General features: G+C 37.0%; 1 protein-coding gene across 1 annotated transcript in view; it reads left to right on the top strand.

Annotated features, from left to right (window-relative positions):
• Positions 1-17,955, top strand: part of LOC131060603 (uncharacterized) — a 37,956-nt gene extending 20,001 nt beyond the window's left edge. Inside the window, exon 3 of the mRNA XM_057993904.2 lies at positions 17,528-17,955. Within this exon, the coding sequence (XP_057849887.1) occupies positions 17,528-17,575 (48 nt within the window). The 3' untranslated portion in view covers positions 17,576-17,955. The remainder of the gene's footprint in view (positions 1-17,527) is intronic.
• The last annotated feature ends 6,325 nt before the right edge of the window (positions 17,956-24,280 follow it).

Raw genomic sequence — 24,280 nt, 5'->3', positions numbered from 1 at the left:
ATGGCGCCCAGTGCCCTGGTCCTTCTGGACTAGGGCGCCCAGCGCCTTGGTCCCCCAGGACCATGGCGCCCAGCGCCCTGGTCCCTGGCCCTATTTTGGGCCCGGTCTCTTTTGGGCATCGGGTCTTTAAGTTTGCAAATTGGAAAATAATGTTTCCTGGTCGGCCTAAGGTCGGAAAAATCAGTCTATCAGCCCTAATTGACAAGTATATAAACTACATTTCCTCTCCCATTTGAGGAGGTTGGAAAAGAGGAAAAACAGATGTGTACAAGAGGCGAAAGCAACATTCAAACATTCAAGCATTCAAGCATTCAAGCATTCCTTCAAACAATTGAGCATTCTAAGTCTCCATTCAAGGCTAAGTGTTGCATTCAAGACAAGGATTCAACCATTGAAGAGGAGATCACATACAACATACAACATACTACATACATTACACCTTCGCATGTAAGAATACAAACATTCTTACAACAAGGTATCAATACTTGTTTACATTACAAACATTTACATTTACAGCATTCTCATTTCTTGGTTAATTCCAAAACCGGGGTTTGACCTAAAGGCAAACCCCTCATCCCTAACCCCCCAATCGTCCTCTCTTTTCTGTGTGTAGGTTGCAGGTACGCGGCTGTAATTGAAGATTTGGAATCCTTGTGCAGAGACGAACAGATCCCCCTTCGTTTCGCGGATTTTTCGGAGGACTGTGTGCACGCCGGGCGCCATCGTCCCGTCAACTTTCGCTCAAATTTGCAGAACAACACCGTCTCGACATTTTACTACTAATTCCAGGTCCGCAGCTTCATCCCATATCCCTATCTCTATTTATAAGTGAATCTTTCTTGCTTCTACATGCATTCCTAGTTCAATCTATCTTTCTACATTCTTTACAAAAGAGGGTATCCTTGATGTCTTAACCCTTGAAACTCATATAGAATCCAATCTTGCATTGCGTGGGATTGGATCTTGTGGGTTTCAACCCCTCTTTTGAATGTAAAGTCTCTCCTAAGTGAAAACCATCAACCCTAGTGACTCTCCCTTCTCTCTCCTTGGAGTTGGGGAGGGGAGAACAACTAGGGTTCGATTTTTCCGCTTTACAATCAAATACATCCTCTTCCTCTTCAACCACAACTACCCTTGTCAGTCTCTCTTTTAACCAATCCGGAATGGCGGATCTTGTTTCCTTTACTTGTATTTCTTTAAGTAGTGGTCCATCCTCTCGGAAAGGAGATGTCGCTTCATCATTATTCTTCTCTTCATGTAGCTCATTAGCATCAACTTGGGGAGATTGACTTGACGACTGCTGAGGTGTCTGTCCCTTTTCTTGCTTGTCATTTTGTACCATGGATTCCATAGACTCATCAATTTCATATACCATCTTCTCCTGATCTGCCTTCTTTTCATGTCGAGAAGATGTGCTTGGTGGGTGATCGGGGTTTGCCTTCTGCTTCTTCCTGGTGGATTCTCTTTTCTTAGGTCTTTCTTTCCTCTTTGCACCTCTGGGATGAGAAGTGCTCTCACTCACGCTAGCTTCGCCTTCTTCTGGTCTTGCCTCCAAAGTGAATGTCATTGATACATTCTGCTCTTTCAACTTCTGATGCTGTACATCCACCCATCTGCGAGTGCATGATAAAACAGGAGCCATCAAAGCTCTCAAGTCTAAAACCTCGGGCTCATTCCAATCTATTTTCACTTCCTTGTCCTCTTTGTCGTAAGATGACTGGAGGTACTGTTGACGTATGTTTTGTACACAATCATACACAGAATAAAATACCAATAGGCATCTTATCCTCTCTTGAGAAAATAGTCTCTAACTGCTGAAGATCTGCAAAAAGGATCAGTTAGATGGACTCCAAGGTTCTTTTAGTGGGGTCTCCACGTGTGGACAAGCTCCAGTGGTATGATGTGATTTGCTGGAATCACAAGGGGACTTACATTGAACTTTCGATCTGCTTTGCTGGACACAGGCTCTTACTAACTTAGATTAAAAAAATGGAAAAAGGATAAGGGCGAAGAGAGGATCTAATCCTAATACTAAGAATATAGGAGCAATGATTGATTTTTAATGAAACTCTAACTAGGTCTTGTTTTGACATCAATGGAACATCTACACAAGGCTAGTGCGATCTTCTAGGGAAGCTTTATGATGTTCAAATCATCACCGCAGGCATAGATACCATCCAAGTTGATGCATATCAATGAAGAGGCAACAAATTGAAATTGAGCTTAGGCTGAATGATTCCAGTTGACTACGCAAGGCAAGTCTGCAATCAACAAACTGCTAGTAGTATGGATGTACGAATTCCACCATCAATCAATCACATTTCCTCCATTCATCTAATCATCTACCATCTAAGATTGAAGACTCAACAAGAAACCATGCAAATTGCAAGAAAACGACATATTTCACCATTACTTCAATGAAAATGGAGTTTGTTTACAATCAATGGCAACAATTTCTTGCCTTGTCCTTCTATTCTACTCTAATTGCTATTCTATCAACTATATTCTAACTCTTCCAACTATTTACAACTCTCTCTAATTCTATCTAAAATTCCCCTTTACAAATGAAATGCCTGGGCTTATATAGTGCCCACAATACAATTTGATGGCTTAGATCAATTCAAGATCAATGGCCAAGATTTTACAATGAAAAACCCTAATTAGGGTTTGTTACAACCATTACATAACATTTAATGTTTGACCAATGATAAAATTGTATTGCTTGGACACATATCCCTTTTAGAAAAATCGACCAATGGATAGCCGGGGTAGGTACATCGGAGTTTGTGCCACCTTCCATGAGTTAAGTACATTGAATCTGGACATGCTGAGATGGACCTCACTGATTGGAGAAATGATGACTAGGACGCCACCTCATTTGACACTTGGAACTTGGTAGATATTCATCTTGATGTTGTTGAGAAGCTTGCTTTAATTAATTCATCTGGAACTATTTTGCTTCTTCAACGAGCCCTTGTTCTAACTCCTTGCGTCCTTGATGTGTAGGAAGATGATGTACCTCGCCTTGGAACGTTGGATTGAAAGAGGTTGCCCATGTCCTGGCTTGATCGTCCTGGCGAAGACCGTCCTTGATCCGGCTTGATTTTTCTTGAAGAGATCTTCATTCGATGCCTACACAACATTTCAAAATTAGTAATATGATTTAGCAATACATAACATAAATTAGAGAGCAAATTTTAGGAAACTTAATGATAAGTCCTTTATTAACCATTTCCTAAAAACAACTGAGCTTATTGAAATTCAAAATTTCAAAATTCAAAATTAAGGCAATGACGATCAACGCTCAAAATCAAAACAAAAAATCCATATCGCCATACCTCTTTGAGAGCTTAACTCTAAAATGCAAAATAAAGGAATTCGCCTAGGCAAAATTTGAAATTCGATAGTCTTGATGTGATCTTCAAAAGAACGTTCCTCTTATCAACTTCGCCACCCTTCAAGTCTTGGACGTGATTTCCTCTTCAAGTTAGCAATTTCGCCATCTTTGGAATCTTTGATGTGTTCTTCAATGTCCTTGGCAAGTTCGCCTAACTTGAAACTTCAAGTTCGCCTCTCCTTTGGATAGTAGTTTCGCACCACCTTTGATTGAATTCGCTCCTCTTCTTGAATGATAATTTCGCCCTTCCTTTGTATGAAATTCGCTCCTCTTTTGCCTTCTCCAAGTTGCATATGAGAGATGCTAAATGATGATGTGAAAATGAAATAAACACCTTCCTTTATAGGCGCTCACCTTCATATTGACCTTAGGCCGACTTTTTGCAAAATATAGCAATTAAAACGATTTTTAAATAAATAATAAAGGCCGACCTTGACAAAATAAACCCAAGCGCTCCCTTTTGATTTTTATTAAATTAATAATTAATTATTAAATGCCTTTATTTTTAATTAATAAATTTCGATTTTTTTACAAAGGCAAAAAATAATTAATAAATACATACCATGCGCTATTTAAATGCTTTTAATTAAATATCGATTTTTTTTCTAGCATTTAAATAAATTTAAAAAATGTTTGTTTAGCGCCCAAAAATGAAAAAGTGGGAAGATACGTACCTCATCGCCCTGGTCCCTGACTGAGGGACAGGAGCGATTTTGCTCTTGTGGGCCTCATTTCACTTCATCACCTTCGAAAATTATATTCAACGGATTCGCAATGCCCCCTTTCATTCATTCATGCCTTGAGATCGGTTGAAATTTGGCGAGAAAATCATCTACAACAAAAATCGCTCTGGTCCCTTCCTGAGGGACAGGAGCGAACTTAAGCATTTTGGTCCTTTGTTGACGTTTGATAATCTTCAATTTGTCTTCAACGGGTTCGATTGACCTCCTTTCTTGCCTTCGAACATAAAATTTGCTTGGTCTTTGTTCAGGACGTACCTTATGAAGAACTTCGCTCTGGTCCTTCAATGAGGGACAGGAGCGAAATTGACCCTCTAGGCAAAACTTCATCATTTCCTTGTTTTTGATCAAGTCTGGATGTTCTATCATGCTCATTTCGTCCTTCACCATGCCTTTGATGTCTCGATTCGTCCAAACAAGGTCAGGAATGGCTCAACTAAGCATTTTCGCTCTGGTCCCTTGGTGAGGGACACGAGCGATTCGCCTTGGTCCCTTGGAGAGGGACAGGAGCGCATTTCGCTCTGGACCCTTGGAGAAGGACACGAGCGAAATTTGACTTTTCGCACTCTCGATCAGGACAATTTTATAAGTATAAGTGACATTTCCTTCTATGTTTCTTCTTTCTTATACTTTAAGTTATATTCCATATATACTTTCAGGATGTTTGAGAGTGGTTTCAGACCTCCAGGAGTTATATTGCAAAATCTAGTTTTTGGAGGTTTTTCAGTTTCCAGACTTAGTCAAATTTCAGGATCAGGACATTCCAGACTTAGCCAAATTTCAGGATCAGGACCTCACTCAAGCCGGACTTGCTACCCTGTTGATCTCCCCGACAGCACTTCAAGTTATATTCATTTGATAAAATGTACCTCTTTGGACCTTTTCACATCGTCAAGACGTTAAAATCTTGCAAGGACAAAGCAAAATTGGATTTGTAGCTCCGGTCCTTCACTGAGGGACAGGAGCGATTTAGGCAATTAGCACTGTTATGGACGTCCCAAAAATCTTCAATTTATATTCAACGCATTTATCTCATGTTTTTCCTTGTTTTTGAACGTAAACTTGCCTTGACCTTTGTCTGGATTTTGCATAATGAAGGAAATCGCTCTGGTCCCTGGGAGAGGGACGAGAGCTACAAGGTACCTCGCCCTGGTCCCTTGGAGAGGGACAGGAGCGATATGGTCAATATAGGTCATTCTCCTTCGTTTTTGCATATCAAATTATATTCATTTGGCAAAGTATCTTCCTTCGGACGTCCTCAAATCATTAAACTTTCAAAATCTTGCAAGGACAAGACGAAATTGAATTTGTAGCTCCGGTCCTTCACTGAGGGACAGGAGCGATCTTTCCCCTGGAGGTATTTCTGTGCTCATGAAAATCTTCAATTTATATTCAATGGAAAGATCTCGTCGTTCTCCATTACTTCCAATTCGTAATTCATCTTGACCCTGCAAGAATAGTAAGATATTTGAAAACGAGCTCCCGTCCTTCACTGAGGGACAGGAGCGATTTTGCTCCTACAGGCCAAAATATCATGATTTTACACATTTTATCACTTCACAAGGCGAAAACAAATCATTTGAAATGCCTAGGATCAAAATTCAAAAAAGTCAAAATTTGGTCAAAAATATTCAATTGGACAAAAAATCACATTTCATCTTCAACACTTAGACAAATTTAAGCTCTGCATCAACATTCCAATTGAAAATTAGACCATTCTGGCGAATTCATTGCATTCAAAATTTGCATTCTAGAAAAGGAAATTCAAAAAGCTCGCAAAAGAGACTGGATTTTGGTCCGAAAAGACGGTAATTAGAACCCTAAGGCTTGACCCTAAATCCAGACAACTAACAAACTAACAAAACCCTAAAAAAGCAAAGCGAAAACGAGCAAAACGAGCAAAAAAAAAAAAAAAAAAAAAAAAAAAAAACATGGGTCCCCATTTGCAATGGGGCGATGTGTGAAAACGTCACAACAGGTACCCACCATTATCTTGGGCCTGATCAGCTACTCTATAAACTTTGCATTTCCTGATGAGACCTAAGGGTAGCCGGGAATGCATCTTTCTCTTAACCTCTAAATCACTTGGGAGATTCATCCAAAAGTCTTCTACCTGAAACTCATGCCTGTACTTCCTGCCGACTGTCTCCTCCATATAACCATGAGGATCAAAATTCTCTCGCGAGGCAAAGAATGAGAATGAGTATAAAGATAATTCCTTCTCTGCATCCTCTGAGGCTTGAGTGTTAGGACACACCTCAACTGAATTCCCTAATATGATGGGCACGGGAATTCCATTTCCATGCTTGTGTCTGGATGCCTTCGCATAAGCCGCCAACTGTCTAGTCACCTCAAGTAGCACTATCCTGTCTGTTGGATATCTTGGCAACATGTAGGGAGGTGAAGGACACCCCTGAATTTTGATGTATGTGAACTTTTGAAATTGGATGAACCAGGTGCCGTACTTCTTCACGAGGTCTTGTGCATCCAGAGACAGGCGAGTATGAATCCCACCTTGCAATATCCTAGTAATGTTCATTGTGAAGGTGTCATTGACTAACTTGTAGTCACTTCTAGGCGGATGATGCAGATGAACATAAGAATCACAAACTCTCATTTCTCCGGGTCCTCTTCCAATCACTCCTCTGTGAGGTAGCCCTGCATACTCGAAACTCCTGATTAAGGCATATATAACATATGAGCTCATGTGGAATGATTTGGTGGGTCTTAGCTTTCTCAACTGCACGTCCAAACAATTACTAATAATTCTGGCCCAATGAAGCATTCCTTTTCCTTGAACTATCACTTGAATGAAGAAGAACATCCACTTTTCGAAGAAGAAGGCTTGAGGGGCCCCTATAACTCGATTGAGCAGAGTTATCAAATCTCTGTATTCTTCCTGGAAGTCGATCCTATGCGGTGTATTGGGAATCTTGTTCAGGCGAGGCCGACTTTTGAGCAACCAATTCTTATTGATGAGATTCAAACAAGTTTCAGGATCATCCTCATAGATCGACCTCGCTCCTTCTAGGCTTTTGTAAATCATATCTTTATGTTCTGGAAGATGAAGAGCTTCGCTTATGGCCTCCTCTGAAAGGTAAGCTAAGATGTTCCCGTCCTTGGATACGATCGTTCTTGATTGTGAGTCATAGTGGCGGGCACATTCGATCATCAATTCATGACACTTGACGGCAGGAGGGAAACCTGCAGCCTTGATGATGCCACTTTCAATTATTCTCCTCACAACAGGTGATGGCTTGCCAATGTAGGGGACCTCTCGAAACTTCTTTACGTTGAAGTTGCGTAAGTTGGTGTCTCCGATATTATTCCATTTGGACACGATCTTGGTCTCCAATTCGTCAGTCTTCTGATCTTCTTTGATGAGAGTCGGGCGACTAGTAGATACTTCGGCCTTTGGAGTCGCCATCTTGACAGGTACACAACATTTCAAAATTAGTCCTTGAGCATTAAAGGGTAGAAAATAAGACTCAAAAAGAGGATTTAAGATATTAATTAGGAAATTTCATGATGAATCTAGAATTATTATTTCCTAATTAACTAATCAACACTTAGAGGATATTGAGATAATTTTGCCATACCTCCCCTTGAGTACTCAAAAAAAACTTGACAATGATGAAAGAAAACTAGACTTTGATAGACAAGGCCTAGATCATAGTCCTCCCTTGGATGGATTGCGCCTCTAACTTTAAAAGAATAAATTCCACCCTCCTTAGTGTCCACACTTAGTAGAAATTCGCCCCAAACAAGCTATATTTCGCTCCTCCAATTCGCACTTCAACTTCGCATTTAAAGAAGGGATGAATGAATGATTAAAATTTGAACAAAGCATCCCCATTATATAGAGCGCTCACCTCTTGTTTCCCCAAGGCCGACTTGCCAATAAAGAGGTAAAAAATAAATAAAACCTTTAAAAATATGGGCCGACTTGCCAAATAAAGGCAAAATAACGCTTTGAGCGCTTTTTTTAACAAATTTTAATTTAAAAAATTAATTTTAGATGCCTCCAAGATGCTTGTTTTAATTATTTCAAGGTCAAAAATTAATTTATTAAATTAAAATGCCTTTAATTTAATGCAAATTTGATTTAATTTTTTCAAATGCCTCGAATTTAGCAATTTTGGGAGATTTGAGGAATATCAACGCTTGACTAAGGTATCAATGAAGAATATCAATAATTTCGCCCTGGACCCTTAGCAAGGGTCAAGAGCGATTTTTCAAATTAGGCCTTGAATACCTCATTTTTACAAATCATTTTACTTGAATTTTGGAAAAAAAGTGCATTTAGGGTTTTTTCGCCCTGGACCCTCAACAAGGGTCAGGAGCGATTTTTCAAATTTGCTCTTACTCCTCCATCATTTAGCCCCAATTCATTTCACAAGGTTAGGCCATGATCTTTTCATTCATTCCACGCATGCTTGGTTTGTTATTGCAAGGCAAAATAGGTGTTTGAAAGATTTTCGCCCTGGACCCTTAGCAAGGGTCAGGATTGACTTTTGCAACTTTGACTAGAAATCCTCATTTCCTTATCTAAAAACTTCTTCACCAAGCAAGATCATGTTTATGCCTCCAAATCAAGCAAGAAAATCCTCCTTTCAAGTTTTTCGCCCTAGACCCTCAACAAGGGTCAGGAGCGAATTTTGCAATCTAGACTTAATCCATCATCATTTTTTGTTGAAACTTTCACTCATCACTAGGCAATATCCCTCCTTATCGACTCCATCCAAGTTTGCTTTGTTTCTACAAGGTAGAATAAGAGTTTTTCAAAATTTCGCCCTAGACCCTTAGCAAGGGTTAGGAGCGATTTTTCTTCCTTGGCTTAGAATCATCAAGTTTTGGAAGCAAATCTTCATTCATCATGTTTTTGAAGGCCATTTCTACCTTGGTATAACCTTGCCTTAGCACAAACTTGAAAGGAACATGTTGGTTTTATGATTTTCGCCCTGGACCCTCAGCAAGGGTCAGGAGCAATTTTGAGTTTTTTGAGCAAATTCTTGATCATTTCAACTTCGAATTACTTCCAAGGCATAGAACATCATGCCTTACTCCCCTTTGAGTCTTGAGAACCAAAATATCATCTCGAAATGTAAGGAAAATAGGAATATTTGGAAATTTCGCCTTGGACCTTCAGAGAGGGTCAGGAGCGATTTTCCCAATTGGCATCAAAATTTGCATCTTTAGCATTCCAATTCCACTTCAAGGCAATTCAAACATCGTTTTAAATCCATGCCTAGGCTCAACTTCGTTCAATTCTGGAGGAAAAAGTCCAATTTTAGGTTTTTCGCCCTGGGCCCTCAGCAAGGGTCAGGAGCGATTTTCTTTATTTAGCTTGATTGCTCCTTTGTTGATCATCCAAATTGTCTTCACAAGATAAAACATACCTTTTTACATCCACTCCAACCATAAAACATCATTTTGACTTTGCAAGAAAAGGTGTTTTTGAGAATTTCGCCTTAGACCTCCTGAGAGGGTCAGGAGCGAACTTTGCCATTATGACCAAAATGTTTCACTTTTCACCTTGAAACCTCTTTGCCAAGTAAGATCTCACCCTGTACTATGCTATGAATAGGATTTTATGTCCAAGAAAGGTGAAATAATGTGTTTACAAAGAATTTCGCCCTGGACCCTTAGCAAGGGTCAGGAGCGAAATTGCCTTTCTTGGGCAAAACTCCATCTTTTGATCTTCAAACGAGTTTGGGGGCTTCATCATGCTCATTTCACCATTTATCATGCCTTTGATACCTCAATTTGACGAAACAAGGCCAAAGATGACCTCAATGGAAATTTTCGCCCTGGACCTTCAGAGAGGGTCAGGAGCGATTTTTAGGTTTTCAACAAAGTCCTTCATCTTTTCAAGTTAAAACTTTCTCAGGCGGGTAAGGGGAGTTGCTCAGTTTCCATTCATGTCCAAAACTTGATCTTTTTTCACTGTAAAATGAGGAAAATTCAAAATTTCGTCCTGGGCCCTCAGCAAGGGTCGGGAGCGAATTTGCCTTTGTTGCCCAAAATTCATCAATTTTCATGCTTTCAAACCTTCAATTGCATCAAATGACGTCCAATCCTCCCTTTGGGAGACCCTGCACAAAACAAGTTAGCCAAAATTAGTGGCAAATAAACTTAAACAACATTTTCGCCTGGGACCCTCAGTAAGGGTCAGGAGCGAAATCCTCATTTTAGGCTAAACTGCTCAAATTTTAAGGTTCAAACCACTTCACAAGGCAAAGTCAGGTCATTTTCAAGGCCAGGAACCAGTTAGCAAATCCATCCAAAAACAAGAAATTATGTTTAGAATGAAGTTCGCCCTGGACCCTCAGCAAGGGTCAGGAGCGAATATGACATTTTCAGGCTCTTGGTCTATTTCATTCCCCATTTAACTTGGCCGACTATACTCACTTTCCTTACTGACCATGCTTAGCTAATTCAAACCTGGAAACAAACAGGACCTTACCCAAAAAAACCCATATTCAATCTAGACCTGACCTGAGACCTGTCCTATCCCTGACCTAACCAATTTGACTTTCCTGAAAGGAATACCTCATTTTGACAATCTTGAATCCTCAGGCGAACTAACAATTTTCCAAAATTTGGTTAGACTTAACTTGGATGAAACCCTAATACTAAGCTTCCAAGGTTCATCCCTAATCCAGCTAGCTCAGACAGACCACTCACTCACTCAAAAGCCCAAAAGCAGAGAGAAAAACAAGCAGAGAGAAAGCAAAAAAACAAAAACACAAAGAGGGGGTCCCCATTCTAATGGGGCGATGTCTGAAATGGTCACAACAGCTAGTCAATGACACCTTCACGATGAATATTACCAGGATATTGCAAGGTGGGATTCACAATCGACTATCTCTGGACGCACAAGAGCTCGTGAAGAAGCATGGTGCATGGTTCATTCAGTTTCCAAAATTCACATACATCAGAGTTCATGGGTGTCCTTCACCTCCCTACATGTTGCCAAGATATCCTACAAACAGGATAGTACTACTTGAGGTGACTAGGCAGTTGGCAGCTTACGCGAAGGCATCCAGACATAAGCATGGAAATGGAATTCCCGTGCCCATCATACTAGGGAACTCAGTTGAAGTGTGTCCTAATACTCAAGCCGCGGAAGATGCAGAGAAGGAATTATCTCTATACTCATTCACATCCTTTGCCTCGAGAGAGAATTTTGATCCTCATGGTCATATAGAAGAAACAGTTGGGAAGAAGTACAGGCATGAATCTCAGGTGGAGGACTTTTGGATGAATGTCCAAGATGATGTCGAGGTCAAAAGAAAGATGCATTCCAAGTTACCCTTGGATCTCATCAGGAAATGCAAAATTTATAGAGTAGCCGATCAAGCCCAGGATAATGGTAGATACCTCCAGTCATCCTATGAGAAGGAAGACAAAGAAGTGAAGATAGATTGGAATGAGCCCGAGGTTTTAGACCTGAGAGCTTTGATGGCTCCCGTTTTATCCTGCACTTGCAGATGGGTGGATGTACAACATCAAAAGTTGAAGGAGCAGAATGTATCTATAACATTCACCTTGGAAGCAAGACCAGAAGAAGGAGAAGCAAGTGTGAGTGAGAATACTTCTCATTCCAAAGGCTCAAAGAGGAAAGAACGACCTGAGAAGAGAGAACCTTCCAAGAAGAAGCAGAAGACGAATCCTGATCGCCCACCAAGCACATCTTCTAGGCATGAAAAGGAAGCAAGTCAAGGAGAAGATCAGAGGCAGATAGTATATGAAATTGATGAGTCTATGGAATCCATGGTACAAAATGATAAACAAGGGAAAGGACAGACACCTCAGCATTCATCAAGTCAATCTCCCCAAGTTGGTGCTAATGAGCAACATGAAGAAAAGAATGATGATGAAGCAACATCTCCTTTCCGGGAAGATAGACCTCTACCTAAAGAAATACAAGTGAGAGAAACAAGATCTGCCATTCCTGATTGGCTGAAAGAGAGGCTGACAAGGGTAGTTGTGGTTGAAGAGGAAGAAGATGTATTTGACTTGGAAAGCCTTATAGGAAATTCTCATGAAGTAATAGAGAAGAAGAAGGCCACAAAGATGTCAAAGGTAATTAGAGATGAGACAGGATCCAGAAAAGTGCAGATAGCTACACCAGTGGTGGACAAATATGAGGATGAGATTCTAGCAGAAGAATACGATCTAGAAACATTTGATCTTGGTCCACTTACCATCGAGCAGGCTATGGAAGAAGCAACTGATTCACTGAAAACACTCAAAGACAAACTCAAAGAAGAAGTGGAAAAGAATAAGAAGCTTGAAAAGGAGGTCAATGCTTGGAGGAATTATTTTAGCCATCTTAACAAGCCTTTGAGACGATAGGATCCAACAATATCTCCTTTGCATGCACTTCCTCCCGAATCAATAAGTGAGGCAGAAAGGGCGAAGAATCTAGTTCAACTCATGAGTTCTTGGATTGATGAATCTTACAAGGTAGCTGTTGAATTTGTAACAAGAATGATGAAGACAGTTCATCGAGCTATCCAGGTCCTTGAGATTATCCATAATCTAATGATAACTGTGGCTGCATTCATTCACACTAGAAATGTTATCATCCCAGTCTTACAAGTGATAAGAGAAACACCAAGACGGATTCTGACGCAAGAAAAGATAATGGATGGAGGAACCCATAGCCTCCTACAGTGGTTAGCTCTGCTCCAGATGAAGGAAGTCCTTTATGAAGACGTCAACACCAGATGCAGCTGAGTTGAAGGCATCATCCATCCAATTGAAGACAAGGTGTTTGAGGTGTTGTGTACCATCCTTGACAAGCGGATCGAGATCGAGACAGATGTGGACATCCAAGAGTTGGAGGATAGAATCAAGGTCATCTTTTGCAAGGAAGAGAACATCATCACAGAAAAGCAACGAGATCAAATGTATACTACTATGTTCCTGATTGAGAAGACCAAAGAACTTGAGCCTGGATGGGAGACGACTCTTCTCACTGCTTTTGATCAAGTCCTTCACTTGGAAGAACGAATGAAGAATCTTCCTGAGATTCCCGTTGCTGAGATTGAGTGAATTGTGTCTAGATTCATTGAATATGCTAGAAAAGAGCATAGGAAAGGGAACAAAGTTCTAGATGAAAAGTTGTTATAGGATGATGTGGCAACTTAATTCCTATTGGTCTATGTCTCCTCGATATTTGTGCCAATTTTTATTGGCTATGGATTAATAATGTTTATCTAAATGGGGACTTTTTTGTAACAAACCCTAATTAGGGTTTAGGTGTCAAAATCTCAGCCATTGATCTTCTTTTGATTCGGGCCATTCATTGTATTTGAGGATGCTATATAAGCCCTCACTCATTTCATTTTAAAGAGTTAGAGACAGAGAGAAAAGGTTAGAAAGTAGGAGAGAAATAAGTTTAATTTTGTTAGTAGCAAGTTTGAGTAGTGAAGAAAGAAAGTTGAACAATTGTTGTTATTTGGCTATGAAATCAATGAAATATTGAAGTTATGGTGTTTTGTTGCAATCCTTGTGGCTATCTTCATGGTTGTTTATCTTCTTGAATCACTCTTAGTAGAAATATCATTTAGATTTTAAGTTTGAAGGACGAATGTTGTGCCTGATCTTTGTTAAGACTCACATTCCAAACTACTAGCTTCTTACTGATTGTAAGAACACCTTGTGTGGTCAATTGGAAACATTGAAATTGATAAGAGTCCAATTATCATTGGAAGTATTGGTACGTATCTCCCTGATAGTATCTATCTCCTTGGTAATTTGAAAATCGTGAATACCCTTAGAAGATCGCACCAATTCCAGTGTAGTTGTAATCCTTTGGCGATACTGAAATTGGTAGAATCTTATCAAGACCGGCCTTCATCAAGTCATTCTTAGGATTAGTTTAAGTATCTTTTCCTTGAAACCCTCTATCTTTTGATCTTTTTTTTTAAAAATCTGTTAGTGTTAGGAAAATCCTGTTCCTTCATTTGGAAAGAGAGTAACATGGACAAGCTTTCTTTGAAAGTACGTAAGGCCCCTTGAAGAAACAACAAACACAACGACCACTGGTGCTTATCCGCGAGTAGAGATCCTACAAAGCAGAACCTTGAAGTCCTTCCGATTGATCCTTTTTGCGATATCGTCAGCATTCGGAGACTTTACTCAAGAGAGGATAAGATACCTCTGGGTATTTTATTCTGTGTTTAGTCGTGTACAAAATACACATCAACAGTTCCCCATGACTGTTTTCATTCCCTTATGACCAACTTTACAAATTTTTGAAATATAATACATTATTCTTCATTTGAGTGTGCATGATAAAATATTGCATAAAAGGAAAATAGAAGAGGAAACAATAGAAATACTCGACTTCAATCAATTTTTTATTTTTAAGTGGTTTATCTTCAATGTGACAAATATTTATTTAATTACTGAAGATATTATATCTTGTAAATTTCTAGCAATTGAGATGTTTTGTAGACTTAGACCTGTTACAGGCATCATATACCATTACAATCTTGTGAGAACAAGTATACTTGCAAAATTACAAAAAGAATAAGCATCTTTATTGCAAGCTGGTTTTCACATTGTAAAGCACATCCAAAGTGATCTTAGAACTGTGCAAACAGGTTATACCTTATTCAGTTTAGGATACATGCATGTAGAAAGGCTCAAGTAGAATGAAACGAATAACTACAACAGATATTTACATGGAGTGAGATATTGGTAAGGAGACTATCTCTCGAAAGCTGTTTGGGAGAACCACTTGGCTTGTCTTGGTAAAAAGCAGTTCCGTCTGATCAGGTAATTAATAGTATGCATATGTTGAGTTGTATGAATCTCAAATTGAGCAAAGTAATTTAGGAGGATGGTGGTTGAAAATATGGGATTGATACCTCAAAAAGGGTGATAGAAACCTCCGTCAAATGAGATGGCTCATATGATTTGGGTTGGCTTGTGTTGACACATCATGGATGCCAGGTTCAGCAAGAAGATCTAAGTGAAAAAGGATTGGGCTTGATGCTTGAGGGATAATGGAAGGCTCATATCTGAAGGGATTCAGCATGTTGATGTTTATTGTGAAACTTCTGATTATCCAAGTGAAGGCAAACATGATCAACAATTTGCAAAGAATGAGGTGCTTGATGATGGTCAGGAAGGATTGAGTCTGTTGTTGAATGTCCTAAATTTAGTGTGAAGCTTGGCCAAGTTTACACAAACTCCTAATGGTGAGATGCATTAGAAGGTGGAAGAGCAACACAAATTTCAATGTGCAAGAAATTCCAATTTAATTTGAAAGGCGAAGGCCTTGTAGAGATGTGTTGAGCCTGGTCGTAGCTGTCTAGCAAGATATGAAGGCGTTGTCTCATTGTTTATTTTGGTAAATCAAAATCAATGAAGACAGAATGGACTCGAGAGGGCACAAATGATAAGAGTTGGAGGAACACAATAATGAGTGAGCTTATACAACCTTGAGGCAGGTTTGTCGTGAATGACCTTTGTTTGTATTCTGGACATACAACTTAATTAGAGACACAACTGAACCTGTCAATGCATTTATTTGACTAAGCAGCTAGATGTTTGATGAAAATGTAGCCTTCATACCAAAATATCTTTTTAGTACCTGAGGATGTAAATAATCACTTCCCAATAGTCTTTCTGAAGAAAAAACAACTGTCAATGCCTGGCTGATATGTTCGAGGCAAAAGGTTGACCGTACGTGAGGGCTTGACCATTCACACGAACGTTATTTTTGATGTGCTTAATGACTGTCATTGTGTATTGAAGTATGCCTACAGATTGCAAACCAAAGCATCCAATTTGTCCCTATCAATCTTTTTATCAAAGGATTGTTAGTGTCTGTTGTGAGTGGGCTGATTGAGATGAGATTCATTTTTTTGTCAATTGTCTTGCAGCTCTTGTGCAGTTAGATAAAGATCAATTTGAAATTCCCGACTTGGACTGTGTATGATATTTTTCAATTAAAATAAAAAGTCCAAAGGAAAAACAGGCACCAAGTGGGCCACCAAGAAAATGTATACACAAAATAAAATAAAATACGAGGGGTATATATAAAAATTCAGGATCCTGATCTATAGGAGGTAATGAAGAATAGGTGATCTTTTAGTAACTTAAAAAGATAAGAATGTCTTGTGGTGACTAAAAAATTTACTAGTCTTGCTTTAACGAGCTTCCAGAACTAAGCTTCCTCCGCCTTTTTAAAGTATGATCCATGTAGTGCCTTGAAGAGACTAGTCATGTAACAATTTATAGATAAATGCCTGAATTTTCTTTAATCGCCCTACTTGAATTAAAAATGCATTAAATATTATAATTCCAATGAAAAAACATAGACCTTGTTGAAATTAAAATCTAGGGCAATCACACATGCTGAAGCAAGGTTTTATATGAATTCCACATGCATGACGGAAAATAAGAAGGAACATAATCAAGATTCTTCTTAATTACTCCATTCACTTATGATTAAGATAAGTTTAAGTGCTTTCTTCATAAGGCCAATCACATGTAATGTGCACCGATAATTGCGCATGCAAGGTTACACATCAGTCAGTTTCAGGTACATACGTTCAAAAAATCTCATGTCTATTGAGCCTATAAGAAACAAATTTCTACAACAGACAATTATTAAGAGAGATTTATCATGTGAATATGTATGGTGGTTATGGAACATATTTCTTAGTTTTTACAGTTTGTAAAGAAATCTGGGGCACATATATCTCAGGTGTCAATGTAGCAGTCTAATTACTGTAAAACATATATTAGTACTTCTTTTGTTGTAGATGTAAGAGGCATACATTTTTTTTTTGTTATGGGTATAAGTAATGTCAAGTCAGAGTGTTGGACTCAGCAAGACTTGATCCTGGTGGGTTCATTAAGAACCTTTTATGGGTATAAGTAATGTCAAGTCGGAGTGTTGGACTCAGCAAGACTTGATCCCTGGTGGGTTCGTTAAGAACCTTTTAACTTCACTAGCAAACCAAGGATCCATTGACAAAAACATGCCTTCTACATAAAAATTGAGCTGGAATTTTCTTTCTTCTTCAAATCTTTGGTAACCATCATTCATTGGAAATTGTTTTTTACTTATATTCAAATTCATCTGGCAAACGTAGTTTGTGTAGGTAAGTTCCTCTATACATTGCATCTTCAACACAAAGATTCAGATGCATTTTGTTTTCTTACTGTTATTATTATTGCAAAGCAAACCTAACATGATTGGCCATATTGTGTTGGGCTAGAAGATATTTATTTATGTATTGCACGAGAAAATGATTTATACGAGTATTGCACTTTTTGTTGAATATTTGGCAAAATACTTGTAAGAATATATTACCTAACGCTTGAAAAAAATCTTATAAACATGTTTTCTTCGTAACAGAGGGAGATTAGACTCGAGCAAAACAGAAATAAATCCTTCTTTAGTTGAAGGCTTTTCATTCTCATATTTGTCACAGTAGCTGTTTGAGCTTGCTGGAATTTCAAGTTCATCTGTGCAGATACTGCAGCGTAGGATCAGATAACGATATGCATTTGTAAACATTTGTAACCCAATTGGATTCAACAAAAAGATATTCATTTTTTTTGTTTAATAAAAAAAATGATATATAAAAGAGTGAGTTAAATAAATTGCAATGAAAGTCATGGCTTAATAGCATGCCTTTTTGCAGTTGCAAAGGTGCATTGGATTTGCCGTATTTATTTATTGTTATTTCTACATTTTTCTAATTGCATCTCTGTGTTGAGTGTCAACCAAAAGATGTCCTTGCAATAAAAAATAAATACAAAACCACATATTCTAAGTTTTCATTGGTTTGGAAGTTTACAAGTTTCTTTTCACAAATGCTTTGCAGTTTCTTGTATAATTTTGACTAATAAATATGTTTTGAGAAATCCTGCTATAAGAATTTTTTCAGAACTTCAATTTGTTTTTTTCCCGTAGAGTGTTTGGCAAGTTCATTTGCAGTGGAAAAATCTTTAAAGAAATTTCCTGGATTGGGAATAAGGCCCTTATTTTTATAAATGAACTTGCCAATTGTTATAGTTCATAGACTTGGACTCAGAGTACTCTGCAAGTCCAAAATTTTTGACTCAACAAAAATTATATTGGACAAAAACTCAAACATGGCAATTTAGAAAGTACTAAAAATTAATTTTTTTTTATAGAAACATTTTTTTTTTAGCGAAATCTAATTACAAAATGCATTAAATTATAAATTGATATTTTGAAAGAGAAAATGCATGATTTTATGACAAAACATGTGAAAAACACATTTTAACTAGCGTTTTGCATGCATCGACATTTTCGGCAACTTGAAGAGTACTCAACAGGGTTTGCAAACCATGTGTTAGTTCATTGAACTTTATCTGTCTCTTAGTAGACTGTCTTTGACAATTAAATTTTTATTCATTAAATGGATAAAATTATTTGATAATAATTAGTTATTTAATGCATTTGTATAATTAAATTAATTTTTAAATAGTGATAGTAACAATAAAGAGAATAAAATAAATAAATAATGATATTATTATTCATATAAAGTAAATTATAAATAAAATAGATAAAATATTATAAAATTTTAAATGATTAAGATAACATTAAAGTGATTATTTATTTTGTTAAATAATAGTTAAGTGATTATTGATTTTTGTTAAAGGGTAGTTGAACTGAATTATTTTCAAGATAAGATGAGTTGAGCAATAGTTAATCTCTTAATATAATTTCCTCTGGCATGACTGTTTACCAAAAAAAAAAAAAAAAAAGAAGTTAATCTCTTAAAATTATTTCATGAAGTTAACAAATGTGTTGCATTTAAAAATAATTTATTTTATTTTATCATACTTATTCTAAAAGCAAGATAACTTCTCTTTTGTAGTATTTAAATTCCAAGTTATAAGGAAGAAAACCCCTCCTTGCACTATTTAAATTCGTAGTTATCTTTCTTGATGAAGTATTTATAACTTACGTACACATTTTTATAATATAATTGAAATAATATTTTTAAAAAATAAACAAAGAAAATTAAAATTATAGATAAGAGAGGAAGTATAAGGGAAATGTTATTAGGTTTTCAAGAGAATTGAACAAGAACTAAGTTTAGAGGCAAGTGTAACAGTCCAAATTGTTGTATTCTAATTTATTCATATTTTTTATTTATAATTTTTATTTAAAGTTGTTAAATGTTGATTTCAGCTATATACTCAAGTATTTCTATACATATGAGATAAACATTTGTCCATACATGGCAAGCATCTATCTATATGAGAGATATTTTCCTATATAGGGCATGCAAACCTTTATCAATGCAAACACATTCAAATGGGATATGTCTATTCATATAAGATATGTTTATGCTATGGTTAGAGATTCAAACTCATTGAGATCAACTAAATCTTAAGTCACTCGTTCAAGAATGCACTCCCCTATTGAAAGTGCACTATGGTTTTCATCTTTCAAGAGTCTATATATATATATATATGAGTCTCGTCTCAAAATTTAGCCTAAAGCCTAGAAAAATCAAATATTAAGTAATCCATTCGAGTTCTTCTAGGTATGTAATGAATTTGTTTTATCTTGTAATTTATCTTAGTGAATTTATCACTAGATTCAACTGATTGATTCTTTTGAACAATTAATTAAAATAAATGTTTAAGTTAATCCACTTTTTAGATACTTACCAATCTTGTATATGAGCACCTTGATATTGCACCATACTATATGAAATTAATGTGTAATGTATATGTAATTTTTTAAAAACTATATTTGATGTGAATTGTTTGAATACACAAACCCTTTTAAGACTCTTTTCTCCAAATAGTTCCTTTTCAACTGCTACCCACTAAGGGAAGTACTATAATCAAAAGTATTTAATCGCCTTGAGTAATATTTGATAAAAATCTCTTCAAACTATGTATCAATAGTATTGATGTAAGAGCATTCAAGTTCATAAACAATGTTGTTATCACTTAAAAATATTTCTTGCTTTGTTTTTTGTTTTTACCTTATTTGATTGTACAAGAGTTGATTTTAGATGAGTTGTTTTGGGAGGTATTTCCAGAGCACGTAAGACGACCATCTTGTTGAGGATCCAAAAGGGTATCTTTGGTTCAAATTTGGTAGAGATAGGAGAAGAATTGACAAACTTTTGGGTAGTTGGAGCTTTGGCGCCGCTTAAGAACAAATCGGAACTATGAGATGTTCAAGGAACCCTAAGAACTGCCGATCAGTTTCGATTTCCACTTCAAGGCCCAACAAGTTCTTGGTATCACCTTCATCCCTGCTTTAACTCATAGTGAAGCATAAATACTTTAACATTTGAAGATTTGAATAGTTGTTGACAGAGTGATAACCTTTTGACAAATTGGAACAATTCCTGTTCTTGTGGAATCATCACTAAATTGGCATTTTCTGCGAAGCTTCACATGTTGGAGCTCATAGAAGTTCCAGTTCCTTGTAACACCACTGAGATATAAGATGGATAACATCTTGGAAATTCACAATGAGACGGAACCTTTAATAAAGACAATCAAAAGGCAAAGAAAGTTGAACTCAAGGAACCTCTGCTCAGTGGTCAGTTGAGACCCCGACAAGAAAGAAAACTAAACAGAACATGTGAACAGTTGGAAAGATCGATTAAATATTGACATTTGGTGAAATGTGATCGAACCGTTTATGTTGATGGTTGAATTTCCAGACACATTAGTATAATTAAGGGGAGAAGGATGGTTTGGTGTTTGGCAAATTTTAAGATCATGCTAGAACGAAGGCCAAATTTTTGTAACTAAAACATTTTTTTCGTTTTACTCTCAAATGCTGCCAATAATAAAGGAACTTGAAACTTTTTATGTTATCTGAACATTATTTAAAATCCTGTCAAGAAGAGTCTTAAGAGGCACTTGTTGTGGGAAGTGAAGAGATGAAACCTTTAACCGCAGAGGAAGCAAGTGAGACATGGAACATCAAAGAGGAACAACATCATGGGTTGGTGATTGTAGAGATCTTAAGAGGAATCACAACAAGATAGGATGCAATGTAGGCAATACAAAGAAGAGTATATGTTGAAAATGTTAATGGGGACAAAGAAGAAATGGTGGATGGAGAAAATGAAGCAAACGGAAGTGAAATGGATCAAGTGGAAGAGAGATTTTTAAAAGCAATGTCCAGAATAAGCAGTAAATCAAGATTGGATCCTCTCAGTTATAATGATAGTTTAAATCGCCAAGAAGTTTTAGACTAGATCTCAGAAATGGAGAAGTATTTCAACTTACTATCGAGGATCCCAAAAGAGTGAATTTTTCTTGCAATAAACTAAAAGGACATGTATTCCTATGGTGTGATCACTTGCAGACAGAGCAACAGAGAAGAGGAAAATAGAATATCAAATTGTGGGATAGAATGGTGATCAAAATGAAGGAAGGCTAAATTCTTACCAATGGATTATTAGCTAAGTTTATTTAGGAAGTTATATCTACATGAAACAAAGAGATTCTAGTGTCAAATATTATATAAAAGAATTTTATAGACTAAGTAATTATCAGCAAAAGACGTACATAGGAGGCCAATATTCCTTGGAGAGTCAAAATCCTTATTGCTCAATTAAGAACTAATTCTCACCAGCTCCGTAGTGAATCCGGTTGTTGGAAAAGACCTAAAGAAGGTTGGGAGGAGAGAGTATGCATTTTCTGCTCAACGGGTGAAGTGGAAACGGAAAAACACTTCATTTTAGAATGTGATGCTTTCAAGGACAGCAGGGACAGCTATATTAACATCTTGACAGCTAACTCTTGGGACAATCTTTTCAGTGAGGTTGAGAAGCTGGGAGCACTTATCATCACACTACATAAGAAGAGAGCTGAAATGCAGAGGACAATCAGTGTTTAATCCAATGTGGTTGGTATCCATAGGCTATATTTAGTCTCGTGGACGTTAAAATATTTTCTTTCTTTCTTTCTTAGAGTGGGACATGTAGAAGATGATGTTGAACAAGTGCCTAAGTATGTAAATGGCTTGCATTTGTCAATTCAACATGAATAAGTTTGGTTAGATTGCAAATTGTAGAAGAAACCTAGTAGTATGCCTTGAAGGCAAAATATAAAATAACTAGGAAACAAATAACAACTCAAGAGGATGGGGAGGAAACTCATGTGGTAGAGGACAATCTAGTAGTGGAAGAGTCTATTATTCCTTGAAACAAGAAGAAGCTAGCACCTCTTAGACGAGTTCTTATACTCAAAAAATTGGAGGAAGGGGAAGTTATTTTAGAGGAAGAGGAATTTTTGGAAGAGATTTAATGGTAGATGTTACCAATGTGGAGAACATGGGCATAGGGTATTTGTGCCCTCAAATACAACATAGTAGTGGAAAAGGGAAAGAGGTTAAAATTCATGTGGCCCAAGTCGTGGAAGAAAGTCTGGCTTCATCGAAGTATGGAGAAGATCTCAAAGATGGAGAATCTTTGATGTTGAGAATAATTTTGTTGAAACGAGAAAAAGGAGAAGGAAGAACTAGCATAGATGAGGAATTTGATTAGAACTAGATGCAGTTTGGAGGAAAATGTTGCAAAGTCATTTTAGGTAGTGGCAAGACTAGCAATCTAGTGTCAAAATAAATGGAGGAATTATTGTTGAAGAGGATGAAACATTTGAATCTGTACAAATTTTCTTGGTTGCAAAGGAAACACCAACTATTGGGAAGTGAACAATGTTTAGTAAATTTTCATATTAGTAGCTAAAGGATAATATATTGTGTGATTTTATGCCAATGGATGCATGCCATATTTTTTTGGGCATACCTTGGTATTATGTTAAGGAAGCCATTCATGATGATAAAAAAATGTTATATAAAAGAAGAATGGGAAAGCATATAATAAGGATGAGGAGGTAGAAAATAATCCCAAAGTTTGTTTGGTGTCTAGGGAAACAATCTTGAAGGATATGAAGAAGGAAAATGCATGTTATGCTTTTAGTTAGCTTGTAGAGGTTAGGCTGTCAGAGAAGGAAGTAGTTCCCATGGAGGTATACGATGTTTTGGATGAGTTTTCAAATTTTTTGATGGAGTTACTTGATGCATTACCACTTGTAAGGAACATATGCCATTGCATGGATTTGATATCGGGGGCTAGTTTGCCAAACAAGACACCGCATAGGATGACCTCTATGGAGAATGAGGAAATAAACAAAAAAGGACAAGAGTTGTTGGATAAGGGTTTAATAAGAGAAACTTTCAGCCCATGTGTTATACTAGCATTAGTGACACCAAATAAGGATGAAGAATGACATATATGTATTGATTCAAGGGTTCTAAATAAGATTACTATAAAAGATCTTCATTGCCCTAGATGGATGATATGATGAAATTCTTGAATGGGAGCTAAGTACTTCACCAAGATAGACTTGAAGAGTGGCTACCATCAAATAAGAATAAGAGAGGGAAATGAATGGAAAAAAACATTCAAGACAAAGAATGGATTGTTTGAGTTGTTGGTAATGCCACTTGGATTGACAAATACCCCTAGTATCTTCATGAGGTTAATGAATGAAGTTTTGAAACTTTTTTTGGGTAAGTATGATTGTATATTTGGATGATATTTTGATACTTAGTAAGACCACGGAGGAGCATTTGTTGCATATTAGAGCAATATTGGAGAGGTTGAAGGAAGAAAAATTGATGGTTAATTTGAAGAAGTTTAGTTTTATGAAGAGAGAACTACTGTATTTGGGTTTTGTTGTGTCTAAAGAGGGGTTGAAGACGTACACATATAAGGTCAAATAAATTGTGGATTGGCCTTCATTTAGGAGTATGTTTGAAGCTAGAAGTTATCGTGGCTTAGAGAGCTTCTACATGAAGTACATTAGACATTCTAGCTGGATCTGTGTTCTAACTATTGAGACAGTAAAAGGTAGTAGAAAATAATTTTAATGGACAACTATAGTAGAGAAATTTTTTCAGATTTTAAAGAAAAAGGTGACATAATAACCAGTATTGACCTTGCTAGATTTTAGTAAAGTATTTTAAGTAGATTGTGATACGAGTGGATGTGCAATTGGTGTATTTTTGAGTAAGAGAGAAGACACATTGAATATTCAGTGAGAAGTTGAATGAAGCCAAAAGAAAATATTTAGTATATGATCAAGA

Source organism: Cryptomeria japonica, chromosome 2, assembly GCF_030272615.1.
Source record: "Cryptomeria japonica chromosome 2, Sugi_1.0, whole genome shotgun sequence".
Taxonomy (NCBI): domain Eukaryota; kingdom Viridiplantae; phylum Streptophyta; class Pinopsida; order Cupressales; family Cupressaceae; genus Cryptomeria; species Cryptomeria japonica.
Note: the sequence above shows the minus strand (reverse complement) of the source record. Positions and strands in the feature narration are given on the sequence as shown.